The 13866-nt window shown below is 36.0% G+C and overlaps 1 protein-coding gene across 1 annotated transcript in view; it reads right to left on the bottom strand.

Moving 5' to 3' along the window:
• The window catches only part of LOC126252178 (carcinine transporter-like), a 46972-nt gene that overhangs the window by 22117 nt on the left and 10989 nt on the right, over nucleotides 1-13866 (bottom strand). Inside the window, exon 3 of the mRNA XM_049953048.1 lies at nucleotides 3223-3380. Within this exon, the coding sequence (XP_049809005.1) occupies nucleotides 3223-3380 (158 nt within the window). The remainder of the gene's footprint in view (nucleotides 1-3222; nucleotides 3381-13866) is intronic.

Genomic DNA, 13866 nt, shown 5'->3' with positions numbered 1-13866 from the left:
TTCACGTTTTATTTATTTATTCTCACTCCGCTTTCCCTCGTAGACCACGATTTATTCCATTCAAAAGATTCTGACTTTCACAGACGGTAGGAGTTTCATCAGCTAATCTGATAATTCATATCTTCTCGTATTGAATTTTGCTCTTCAGTTCGCACAATTCTTCAATTACAGTCATTCTCCTTCGACATAACAGTTGATCAGTATTCAAGGAACACTTTACAGTAGATAAAATTGTAAGAGTCGCGTAGGGACAGGCAGGTTAAGATAAGACAGATTAAGGAACATAGCGAGGCATACTGATGGTCGTATTCTCCCCTTACGCAGTATGAGGGTGGAATGAGAAAGATATCCCTTAAAATTAGCACAACATATTCTCCAACACACACAGAACAGGGGATTTGCAGTACATATACATAAATAAAGATAACGAGGAGTTTGCTACGTCTCAAATGAGATAACAAGTTTTTAATATTTGTGGTGTTTTGATGTAAAATTATCAGTTAATGTTCCAGAGAAGTAAAATTGCTTCATTTCCGTAAAAGAACTATCTACCTCAGTTTGATCTAATACATTTTCCATTTCCACGGTTTAATAAAAAATAGCACTCCCACATTTTCAACAAGAACCTTTCAAAGCTGTTACCCGCATGCGTGGCTTCAAACGCACACAATTTGTCCTTTTATCGCACATATTCCATTTCATGATGCCTTAACTCTCCCTTTTAATGGTCCTGCGGCTGTAACCATATTCGATTCGGATATTCTTCCCACACTTTTATCCTTTATCCGTTGTGGTTCTTAAGCCTCCAATTTTCTGGATATGATTACATAAATTTCAGTAGTAAGGCCTACTGTCCAGTACTAGTATCAGCCGATGATGTGGTCAGTAACGACTGTAAATGAAATTAACCAATTAATAGTAACAAAATGTCTTTATTATCCCATTTTTTACACGAACACCAAGACGTGAATGTGATAAACATCTGCATACCACATTGTCCCAGGATATCTTTCACACTGTGAGAGGCACCCACATGCCTTGCTCATACTGTGGCATCAAGCAGTCAGGCCTGCAAGATGAGTGGTCTGCCAAGCGAGTGGATTCATTCTTATTTATCGAGTAACATAAACTCTCGGACTCACAATTAAGTTACAAATTTTCCTCCTGTATGAATAATACGCAACGGAAACGCCATCTGACTATCAGTAATTTACAGAACTCTGACTGTTCACTACGCACTGGCAATACCACATTTTCTTTTTTTATTTAACGGCTTTTATCAACACGTGGCCATCGCACTGAATATGAGTGGCGTACACATTATAAATTCGGGGTATCATGTCAACATACAATTCGAAGGAAAAGGCCACCAATCTTTTTCATTTCACTATCTTATTTATTCCGATAAATTCTATAACCTAAACATACAAATTCTATAACCTACAACAATAACACATGAGAAATTCCGCAAAGTGGGCATGGCTTTACATTGGTGATTCTCTACCTAATGGTCTCGTAATTATTTAACGCTACAGTGCACTTTCTGGATAGGATGGTGGATCTTTTTTGCTATATCTCACACTTCAACTCTCACAACCATCATCACGAAACTTTCCTCCAGACCGAGCGGTACAAAAGGAACACGCATAACCCACTACCTCTGAAACTACCTTGCTACTCTCCCATGCAAACCACACATACTTAAATTACATGACATACACCACACTACAACACGAAATACAACACAGGGAATAGTCACAACATTATCACTTTCAGCTTTCCCACTTCAATTAATATTTATCCCAGTTTCACACTACACTGCCCGACTTCGTAATTCTACTTTCCTACTATGAACTCTGGAGATATATGCAAGTCTTCCTGTGCAATGCAAGCCAAGTGGCGTTGCTGGATAGAAGGCTGACTCACCTTGCTTCTCACTCAGAGTATTATAGTTTCAATCCAGCGTCACACGGAAACATATCACGCAAAGTAATATTAAGAACACATTCATGACACACACGAGTCCTCAACTGATACCATGGACGAGTAGTTCTCTCTATCCTTTGTCTCATACACAGATTTAGACTCATACGGTACTCACCACGTGGAAGTACTCGCCTCTAATTTCAAGTCCTGCACACGCTATTTCTTAAGTATTTCAACTTATAGTACACATGCTAGTAATTCAGCTTAACTTAAGCACACGGAAGTATTTCAACTTATTGCTACACGTGGTTTCATTGTGACCGTTGGTCACTTCCGAAGATTACTACTATCCCATTCATATTACCTGCCTGACATTTAATTCTCCCCACAAAAGTTCCTGAAATAGAGAAATTATTATTTCAAACTACTCTTAAGTATTCCACATGCATACCATGTCTCCAATCTTTTGTCTTTACGGAGCTCACCTAAGACAGGTCTTAACAACACAAGATCCAGTGGCGGAGTGCTGAAACATGGCCGTTCCTCAGGTTCTCTCGCACCTCTGCCGAAGTGGGGGAGCACCTTGCTACCGTATTGGTCAGCCACATTTCAGGCTCTCAAAGCTCAGGTAAATTTCATCTCTTTGGTCCCACCAAAGGTGGCCAAAGGATCGTCTCAAAGATGATCATATATTCACATCCACTATCTGCGGTTAGCAGACGATCATACATTCATTCATTTCACAGATCTCACCAAACTGGATGTAGGGGTTTATTTTGTGGGAGTGCACATGTGATCAATTAAATAAATAAATTGTCATTCTTTCCCACACTGGTATCCGGCTTCGCTGTATTAATTGAAATTGAGTTATTTTACAAAAAAAATGTGTTGTTCTGACAAAAATAATGAAGTATGTTGTACCTATTTTCAATGTCGGGTGGTACTGTACCCTTTCAACTGATACGTCTACTAGGTCAAAAGACCTGACACTAATGATTCATCTAATATCTAACACGCTGACTGACACAATAATTACATGTTACAAAGTGCCATTATATACATTTCGCTGAACCCTCATCTCATGGATACAGCTGTGCGGCTCCATGTCTTAGGTTCATTGCGCGCAACGCGAACAACAGCGATAAACCACCACAGATTAACGGCAGGTAGCATTAACAGATGTTACTGAATGACTAACAAATGCAGCTGCAGGAAATAATAAAGCGAATAAAAAAACTAAAACAAATTGGAAGCAATTACTACATGTTGGAGTATGGATTCCCACAATTCACTCACCAACAGCCAACGCAGATTCGATCATAGGCCCTGCAGCAGCTGATATGAGGGACTCCGCCAGGATGAAGAGCAGAAGGACGTCTGGTGTGAGGACCAGCAAAAGCCTGCTGATAACATGGGCCGCCATGCACAGGAACTGCTGGGGCCGTCGGCCATACCTACAGCCAGGCATAGGAATAACGTTGATTGGTAATGCTGGATTTCCAGTCAGGTGGCTTCTGCTGATACTGACTGCTTAAAAAGTGCTCTACAGTTTTACAGTAACAACGAATTTAGAGCATTAATGTAGCTCACATCTGCTTATCTGATTTGATTACATTGTTATACAAATTTTAAATCTTAAGTGGCTGATACTATTTTTTCATGTCTTTAGCGTCACAGAACCCGACAACAATGATCTAGCATATTTGTGTTTACCTTGAGTATCTTACAACAATATGAAATACTTGCAAAACGCATGACAATCGACAGGCTGTGGTACCGCGTAGCAGGAGCGTCTTTTTTACAACAATTGTCAATAGTTACATAGAATAGCATCATTCTTTTGCCCCTTACATTTTTTCTAAAATAGCGAAATTACTTTCTGACGGCGTACATTAATATTTATTCCGCGGATCAGCACAGTTTGTACGGGATACATTCAAATGCGACACAAAAACTGAAATTTTAGTGACAATTCATAACGCAACTTTTCAAGCAGGAACATCTGATCAATTACAGCTTCTCGGAAATATTGCAAATTTTTTATCAAACCATTCGAAACCTTCTTAAATGATTGCATGCTGTCTTCTCTTTGTCTCTGAACAGCAATTCAAAAGGAATCTCTAAAACGTTCTCTGACCTGTGGACTGTCAAGAGCAACTGCATTAACTTTTTAGATTTTGTAGGTTCCACATGCCCATAGAGAGAGATCGTCAGTGGTAAACAGAAAAATCTCTTGCCCGGCAAGATCACATAGTATTTTATTTCACAATCATCGAGGTCAAAAGAGCATTGCTGTCATCATCGGATCTACAACGAACTTCAAGTAAAGATACTACAAACAGAATTGATCATTGTGCACAAATCTTTAAATCAGTGATAAGAAGTACATAAGCATAGTTTACATACCTTCGAAAAATTCTTATTAACATGCGTACATGCTACCACTACAATGAGTCCAGTTCCAGTTAGATGAAACCACATCATGTTCGATCGTTAAACATTAAAAAGAGCATTTCTTCCACACGAATGCACCTTCTGTGTGTGCACTTGAATTCCTAGGTACCCAATTGGTGCAATGTATCGCTACTTTTTTTTTTTTTTAGTCATCAGTTTTCTGACTGGTTTGAGGCAGCCAGCCACGAATTCCTCTCCCAATTACTCTCCCTCTCGGACCATCGAAGTTATTACCTAATGTCTTAACAGATGTCATATCGTCCTGTACCATCTTCTTGTCAGTGTTTTCAACATATTCCTTTCCTCTCCGATTCTGCACACAATCTCCTCATTCCTCACTCTATCAGTCAACCTAATTATCAATATTCGTCTGTAGCAGCACACCTCAAATGCTTCGAATCTCTTCTAAATCTCATCTATTCCGGTCTCCGACAATCTGTGTTCATTACCATACTATGCTCTGCTTCTAAGATACACATCCAAGAACTTCTTCCTCAAATTAACGCCTACGTTTACTAGTTAGTTTCTCTTGGCCAGGAATGCCCTTTCTCCCACTGCTAGTCAGCTCTTGATGTCCTCCTTTTTCCATCCATCACTGGCTGTTTTGCTGCCTCGGTTGCTGAATACGCTAAATTCATCTACTTTGTGACCACCAATCCTGATGTTAAGTTTCCCACAGTTCTCACTTCTGCTACTTCTCATTACTTTCCTCTTTCTTCAGTCTACACTCAGTACATATTCCGTACTTATTAGACTGTTCATTCTATTCAGTAGATCATTTAACAATCCTTCAAATTCACTAGGATAGCAACGTCATCAGCAGATAGTAACATTGATATCCTTTCACCATGAATTTTAATTCCACTACTCAACATTTGTTTTATTTCCATAATTGCTTCTTCGATGTACAGAATGAACAGTAGGGCCAAAAGATCACGACCTTGTCTTATACCAGTCTTAAATCGAGCACTTCCTTTTTTGTCGTCCATTGTTATTATCCCGTCTTGGCTCTTTTACTTGTTGTATATTAACTATATTTCCCTATTGCATACCCAGAATTTCGAACATCTTTGACGATTTTACGTTGTCGAACGCTTTTCCAGGTTTACAAATCCAATGGACGTTTCTTAATTTTTCTTCAGCCCTGGCTTGCATTATCAATCGCAACATCAGAATTGCCTCTCTGCTGCCTTTACCTTTCCTAAAGCCAACCTGATCGTCATCTAACACATCTTTAGTTTTCTTTTCCATTCTTCCGTATGTACTTCTTATCAGTAACTAGAACGCATGAGCCGTTAAGCTGGTTCTGCGATAATTCTCAGATCTCTCAACTCTTGAGAGTTGTGTAGATGATATTTTTCCGAAAGACAGATGGCATGTCGCTAGACTAATACCTTCTACACACCAAAGTGAATAGTTGTTTTGTTGCCATATCCCAAACCACTTCAGAAATTCTTATGCAATGTTATCCATGCCTCCTGTCTTATTTGATCCTAAATCCTCTAAAGCTCTCATAAATTCTGTTACCGGATGCCCTATCTCTTGTAAATTGACTCCTGTTTCTTCTTCTATGACATCAGACAAACCTTCCACCGCGAAGAGGTGTTCAACCTATTCTTTCCACCTACCCGCTCTCCCCTCTGAGTAGAATATTTCTATCGCTCCTGGCTCAGTTGGCTCAGCCATGGCTCACGCCAGGACCGACTCAAGTTATCCACGACCAGTTGAAATGTTTTACTATAACACACGTCTGCAGATATTTTCCTTAAAAACACTACTATTTTAGTATAAATTACTTAGAAAATTAATAAAAACGAATACATTTTCTTATCATGTTTGCATATTGTAAAACAATAACTTTTTCATACAAAAGTTGAATGAAAGACAATGAATATCATATTTCTTTTATAAAAGGTACACATATGAAAAAATATTTCAGTCATTTTCGCAAAGAATAACTCATAATAAAAGTTTGCAAGCTCTCCAGTGTAGTGTATTTTATTGCATAACTGTGCTCTTAGAAGTAATGTAAATGAAAAATTCCCTCTCTAAATGTCCAAAAACATTCCCTGCCATATGAAAGAAAATTAGAGACCTTTTTCCTTGAAGTTTACTCTCCTTATTTCATTTCTAAGCTCTGTGTTTTTTCGAAGTCTATCGGGAAGTCAAGGTAGCTATTCTCCTTTGCATCTGTTCCCATCACTTTTAATTAAGGAAGCAGAGCTCGCACAGCAGTGAATTGATGATTGATTATCCCCATTGTTTTGTAATCCACCCCACTCCTCGCCCACGCATTCTGGGAACAAATGTTTCCGATTGCAGCTTGTATATATAGTTGAAATCTTAATGACAATTTCATTATGAAAATGCTAGTTTCATCAGTTTAATTTGGGTGTAAATAAATTACTTTGTTCACATTTTCGTATTTTAGTTGAAGTGATGAAATGTATATAACATGTAATGTTCCTTTACAACACTCAAAATTAGATTTAAAGAGAATATTATATGATAAAAAAGAAATATATTCCAATTCCGTTGTAAATGGCAGTTGCTTCAGCGCCATCTCTGAATGGAGTTATAAACAGCTTACTTAATGGTGGAGATAGAAAGTGTAAGTGGGACATGCTTGGAATAATCAGGAAAAAGCCACTGCACAGCCCTATCTCATTTCCTCTGACGCCATCACTGTCGAGTAGATCAGTAGTATCTTATGGAGAGACCACATACTGTGGGTCAAGTACTAACTGTAAACATTCAGAGCCTTCAGTAGCCTAAGAAGGCTTACACAGGCTACACCTATGTTGTTTTGTACGGATATGTGGAGTACAAAAAATTGATTTCATGCAAATATTAACGAGTTTTGAAAATTAAGAGTGCTAACATTATCTACATAACAAGAGATCTCTGAAGTATCATATTCTAATTAACATACTAAACTTTTTCCGTTATTATTCCGTCTGTCATTCTGAAAATACTTTAAAATGTAATGTAAACATGAAACTAACACTTCTGTAACTAATGCAAATTTTTCATTCATTTATAAAGTAAAAATTTTCTTTATGTATTCTGTGCTGCACATCGAAAGTTAAAATTTTATCACCATACATTGTTACATAGGCTACAATCAGGAATGTTTTCATGGAAGGTTGTGCAAAGTTACATAGTCGTTTTTCTAAAGTAACAATTTTCTCCATGAATCATGTTACTGTCATGGATCAAATAATTTGAAATGAAATTACGTGGAGTTATGACAGTGTCTGATCTGAATATTACAACTCATTTAAAATCTAGAAATACATGGTATGCTTTGAGATAACTATTTGGAGGATTAACATTCTTCATTTCCTCTGGGAAAATCTCGTTATATCATTCGTGAAATCTTCTCGGGTGATCAGCCGAGTAAAGGCGTCGTCTTCTCGCAACGTTTCGAAGGGTTTCGCACCCATCATCTTCAAGCGAAGTGTCGAGATGCTGTGTGCGCGGTCCTATTAAGGCTCCTGGACCAGTGACTGATTCCGGGCGCCGACCAATCAGGTACCTGCGGAATCGGCCGCCGCGCCAGTGGTGGGGGGTTCGCGGCGTGGACCGGGCGTCGAGTCCCTGCCGGTTCCTAATACGTCTGTGGCCGCTACCGTCTTCGTGCCGGAGCGTTCTCTTCTAATTTTAGTTATTGCGGGATTCCACGCTGTACTGAGTTGGAAACCAGTGTCCCGATTGACCAGGTTGCTGTTCAACCGAATTTCTACAGCCTCTTTGAAAACTGAATCCCAAAATCCTTTAGCGTCACACAGCTTCTTCGTACCCTCAAAGAGGAAGGTGTGTCCTTCGTTAAGGCTATGTTCCGCTACCGCCGATTTTTCTGTCTGACCAAGGCGTACATTTCTAATGTGTTCCGAGCGCCTCTGCGTGATGCAGCGCTGCGTTTGTCCGATGTATTTCGTACCACATTCACATTCAATACTGTATACGCCCAGAGTCTGCAGTCCTAGGTGGTCTTCGACTGAGCCAAGTATGTCCTTAATTTTACTTGGGGCATGAAAAATTGTCTTGATGTTGTGTTTCTCCAGAATGCGGGCAATCTTGGCTGTTGGCAGTCCCGCGTATGGTAGAAATGCCAGGCATTTGGTCTCATCTTCTTCTTCTGGTGTGTCTACCTTCCTGCTCTTGTGTAGGGCGCGCGAGATTTGCGTCTCATTATAACCGTTGCTGCGGAAGGTCTTCCTTAGGTGTTGTAACTCTGCAGGTAGGCTGTCATCATCACAGATAGACTTGGCCCTGTGCACAAGTGTGTTAAGCACTGAGTTGCGTTGTGCTGGGTGGTGGCAACTCTGTGCATGAAGGTATAAATCCGTATGTGTCTTCTTCCTATACACAGCGTGACCCAAGGTGCCATCAGGGTGCCTCTTGATTAGAATGTCAAGGAAGGGCAAGCTTCCGTTTTCTTCCACCTCCATGGTGAATTGTATGTTGCTGTGTATGCTGTTGAGATGTCGCAGGAAGTCTTGCAGGTTCTCTCTGCCATGTGGCCACACGACAAAAGTGTCATCCACATATCTGTAAAAGGCTTTAGGTTTCAATGGGGTGATGTCCAGGGCTATGTCTTCAAAGTGCTCCATGTAAAGATTAGCGATGCCTGGAGCTAAGGGGGACCCCATAGCTACACCATCCACTTGTTCATAAAATTTGCCTCCACACTTGAAGTAGGTGTTTGTTAACACATGCCGGAACAGCTTTATTGTGTCCTCACTAAAGCGTGTTTCGAGCAGCGCTAGGGAGTCTTCCAGCGGTGTGTGAAGAGTGACGTGACGTCAAAGCTGACAAGAAGATCTTCTTTATCCAGGCGAAAGCCTTGTAGTACCTTCACAAACTCCACACTTCGCTTGAAGATGATGGGTACGAAACCCTTCGAAACGTTGCGAGAAGACGACGCCTTTACTCGGCTGATCACCCGAGAAGATTTCACGAATGGAATACGCCGAGAAAGTCTCAAATCACTCGTTATATCAGTTTTTCAAGTATACCTTCTGTTGATGAATGTGATCGAATAATGAAGAATCAAGTAACTAATTATCGTTAAAATTTGTATCAAATATAATGAATATGAAATATCGCACATCAAATTCGGCAGAGTTATAGAAAGTTGTGATATCAAGTTCAAAATTATTCTTGACACTCAAACTGGTAACTTCTGCAGTGTGTAGTTCATAAAAAAATATCATAAATATGGGATTTCTCAGAATATTTTACAGCTGTTCTAACTCGTAATTTGGTTGATATTTAACAACTGGTACACGAATTTCTGAAGATTATATTAGAATTTTTCCTTCCTTAGGAAGTGTATACTAAATTATTATGAATACATCCTTCCAAGCGTATACTATAAGTAGCTCATGAAGTCAAATATAGCAGCTTTTGATGAAATTAAATTACGTTCTAGATAAAATACTACTTCCCTTTTGTATGGACACAAAATAAGATACTTTTGCCCCATAATTATCAATTAATGTTGTATTGAATTTCCCACCATATTTTGATATGATGCTCATCCCTCACCATTAGCTATAGCATTTCTGAAGTTGATACATAACTGTGCATGATTTGGAAGAAAGCCATCCATCAACAATATTTATTTCAATCTCTTCATCGTTAAATTACATTTATTTCCATCATTTACAGAAAATAAGAGAAACTGATACCTCTAGATTTTGTTTGTGACTTATTAGGTTGAAGTTTCCTAACACATTTTTAAAACAATTGTTACACAAGCGTGTTTAAAATCAATGACACTACCATATTCATCAGTCAGAGTAATTTCTAAATCATGAATAGTAGCAAAATAGGAATATCCTCATGATAATGTGGTTCATCAATTATATGTCCACCAAATTCTGCATTTATTTGAACTGAAGAAACTATGATATGCTCGCTTTGAAGAAGATCATTTTGCCTAAGAAAATTCCATCACATAAGTTAAAATTTTATTAATTAACTCGAATGGAATAATTTTAGGAACATTGTTAACAACAGTCTTTATATTGGTCCCAGCAATTTGTCTACTAATTCCAACCACACATCCAACACTAACTTTTACATCATTTTAACAGTAATTATATTTCGAATTTCATCTGCTGTATTGTTAATTATTGGATATTTCGAATGAATTTAACTAAATCACAATTTGGGAACCAAATATAAAAATTCCAGAAAACAAAGGAAAACCTGGTAAATTTATATCAAATTATAATCAGTATGCAATATTAGGACCAAGTGGTTGTGGAGAAACTGCATTAATGGTTGATAATTATACTCTTGTTCCTGGATGGTTGAGATGGGTAAAATTAATGATTTATACAATTACTCCAAAACTTTAGATCAGACATAGTATTGAAGGTAATGACGAAATTATTCCATTACACCAACATCAAGATAAGTTAGTAATAATTCTTGATGACTTCATTCTTGAAAATAATGATGTAGAGAATATTTTACTGGAGAAAGACATAAAGAAACAGATCCTTTTATTTATATCAAACTTACTAAAAATGCCAAAACAAATAGTCTGAGATAATCTTAATTTCATAAATACATTCAGCCAAATGAGACAAATTTAAATTGTGTTTACCTTGAGTTTGTTGGAAGTGATTTAAACCTTTATGATTTTAAGGAAATGTATAGTAAATGTTGAATGACCAATTTAGAATTTTTACAACAGACATGACTAGAAAAACAAATGAAGCCAAATTCACAACTAAAATGCCGAATTTCTTAACGATTATGTTGTCAAGCACAAGCATCAAACAAGTACATGAACATAAAATTTAAAGATTAAAATATATAATGAATGTTTTTCATATCTAATTAATGCTTGCAAAATAGGACACAGAAGTTGTTAAGAAATCTAAACAAAATAAAAAGTGAGATGGAAAATTAGAAGAACAATTCAAGCTTTGGATAAAAACAACTAATACTCTAATATGAAAAACATAAAGAAGAAGAACAACCTATTAACGATCCTACAGAACAAGCAAAAATGAATTACATTAGGTGATAATGCGTTAAAACCTACTGAAGAAAGCGATGAAGCTGAAATATGAATGACTGAGCTATCATTATTATACAGAAGACTTTGGAGGTATACTACAAATTAATTCTTATAAAAGGCCACAATGTTTGTATACGTTAAGTGAATCGAACATACAGGATGTGTTGAAGAAGTATTAACAAGCGACTAGATGTAGAAACAAGACAGACACTGTTAAAAAAGTAATGGATAGTGATGCTAAAGAAATAAATGTTAGGGAATAAGTGTTGAAGTATATTAATCGTAGTAAAGACAAAACTTTTTTTATTGAGACCTGCTGGTATATTTAAATATACTGGTAAATTACCAGCTGAATTCTGTGGAGATACTTTGGTACTAAACAGATGGATAAATGTATGTTGTACCTGTAGCACAGATTGCTGTGGATGATATTGGTGAAAAATTTAATGATTTTGGATCATCTAATTATATAAGTCAGGAGCATTATATTCTGTAAGTAACCTAAATAAAATCGAGTAGAAGCAAGAAATATTTGATATAAAATTATTGATGATTATTTCCCTAACTCAAGAAGAAAACTAAAGATTCTTCAGAATATTCAGAAATAAGTTCACCTGAGAAGAAAGGCAAATGCTTTAAAAGGAATTATCTGCAAAGCCCATCAAATATGTTTAGATCAATAATATAGTCAGTTAATTGAGAGATTAACAGTAGTTCATGAAGAAGACTTAGTTGGAAATAAAAATTTTCGTAATGAAGTTGTTGGAATAACACAGATGTCAGTAGATAAATTTTGTGACTTTGTTATCAAGAATCCAAGACATGTTATCTGAAGATTTTGTATTAGAATTTCAAGTTAAAGTTAGTTGGGTAAACATTTTAAAAGTCAACAATTAACTGAATCATACAAACAATAAATACTAAAGTATATGGACTAATAGCACAAACTATGGATAACAAATGCTCTTTATGAGTAAATCACCAGTTGTAAAAACAAAATATAATATCCTTTTTCATAAAGGGAGTATTGATAAATGGTAAAAAGGAAAGTTATTTACGGATTGAGTAGAATTGTTATTAAGAAAACACAGATTCTGTTTGCTGTGACCATTTTTATTGTATCATAAGGCAATTTTTCTTGTGTGTAGTTATTTAAAATATGAAAATAAATATACCAGCAAACTATTCTTAAAATTTCTTTCGTTTTTGATATAAAATTATTGAATTAGGACTGCAACTAAGTTTTTAACATTACTCCACAATTTGAATGTCAAAAATAAATTTTTTACAAATAATGTGGTAAATACTTTTATTCTGTTAGAATTTCATTATAAGTATATTCAAATTCGTTCTCAAATGATGTTAAAAGAGTGAAAGCCAACCTGAAATTTGCACTCGCTGTTGAAGGAGCAACATGAGGTAATAATGTATTTACTTCTTTGTTTCTTTTATATAAACTTTCTATACCTGTAACAACTACTACATTAAAATTCTGAATATGATATTCTCAATTTTTTAGATTTTTCTAAGTGAGTTATGTGACCGTTATACATCTATTAGGTTTTTTTATCTTATATTATCCATGTTTACAGACTGAAGCCAGAGCTTGTTTGTAAATCTAATTTGGAAATTTTCTACAAGAGGAATTTTGGATTTCATAACTAAAGGATATAAACCAGGTTCCTTATTAACTTTCTTAAATATCTCCCATATTTAGGTAGTCATCTTGCACTTTGACTAAAAATATTCAAATGTTTTACAATATTTTCGATTGATTTCTTTTCTACGCCATTCACGTCCAAAGACATTTGCAATTTGACTTACATTAAAGCATCGGTCATTCTTTTACTCAATTATCATAAACATTGGCTTATTCTTATGTATAAGCTTGTTATTGATTATTGCTATAATGGATTTCGTAAAAGATAAATTTTTTATTAAATTTTTTACTTTTCTTATAAATTTTTTGGTATGAATGGAGAATGTTGAACAAGAACCAGATTATTCTTGTTTCAAATCCAAATTTTGTAAATATTGTAATACTAAGAAGTCAATTGATAATTAAATTTCACAGAAATAAACATAAGAAGGTTATCAAACGCTTTGTACCCAATGTATGAATGAATATGTCGTAAAAATGACAACAGTAAAATAATTCCTTGTGTATTTAGAAAAACTATTTCTAGATATTATTATCAAAATCATTTACAAGGATTTTGGATGAAGATCATATGAAAAAATTATCATCTATGAAACATTAACTTCAAAAGCTTGAACAAATTTCAATTCATTAATATGTGAAATATATGAATAGACACTATAGAGACTCTGTTGTTTGTAGGGGATCAAATTTGGTAAGATATATAATGATTGTATTTAAAAAGAGGTTGATGATATTGGAGTAATTTATTTTGAAACTAAAGAAATGAAATCGTTAACTCCTT

Source organism: Schistocerca nitens, chromosome 4, assembly GCF_023898315.1.
Source record: "Schistocerca nitens isolate TAMUIC-IGC-003100 chromosome 4, iqSchNite1.1, whole genome shotgun sequence".
Lineage (NCBI taxonomy): Eukaryota > Metazoa > Arthropoda > Insecta > Orthoptera > Acrididae > Schistocerca > Schistocerca nitens.
Note: the sequence above shows the minus strand (reverse complement) of the source record. Positions and strands in the feature narration are given on the sequence as shown.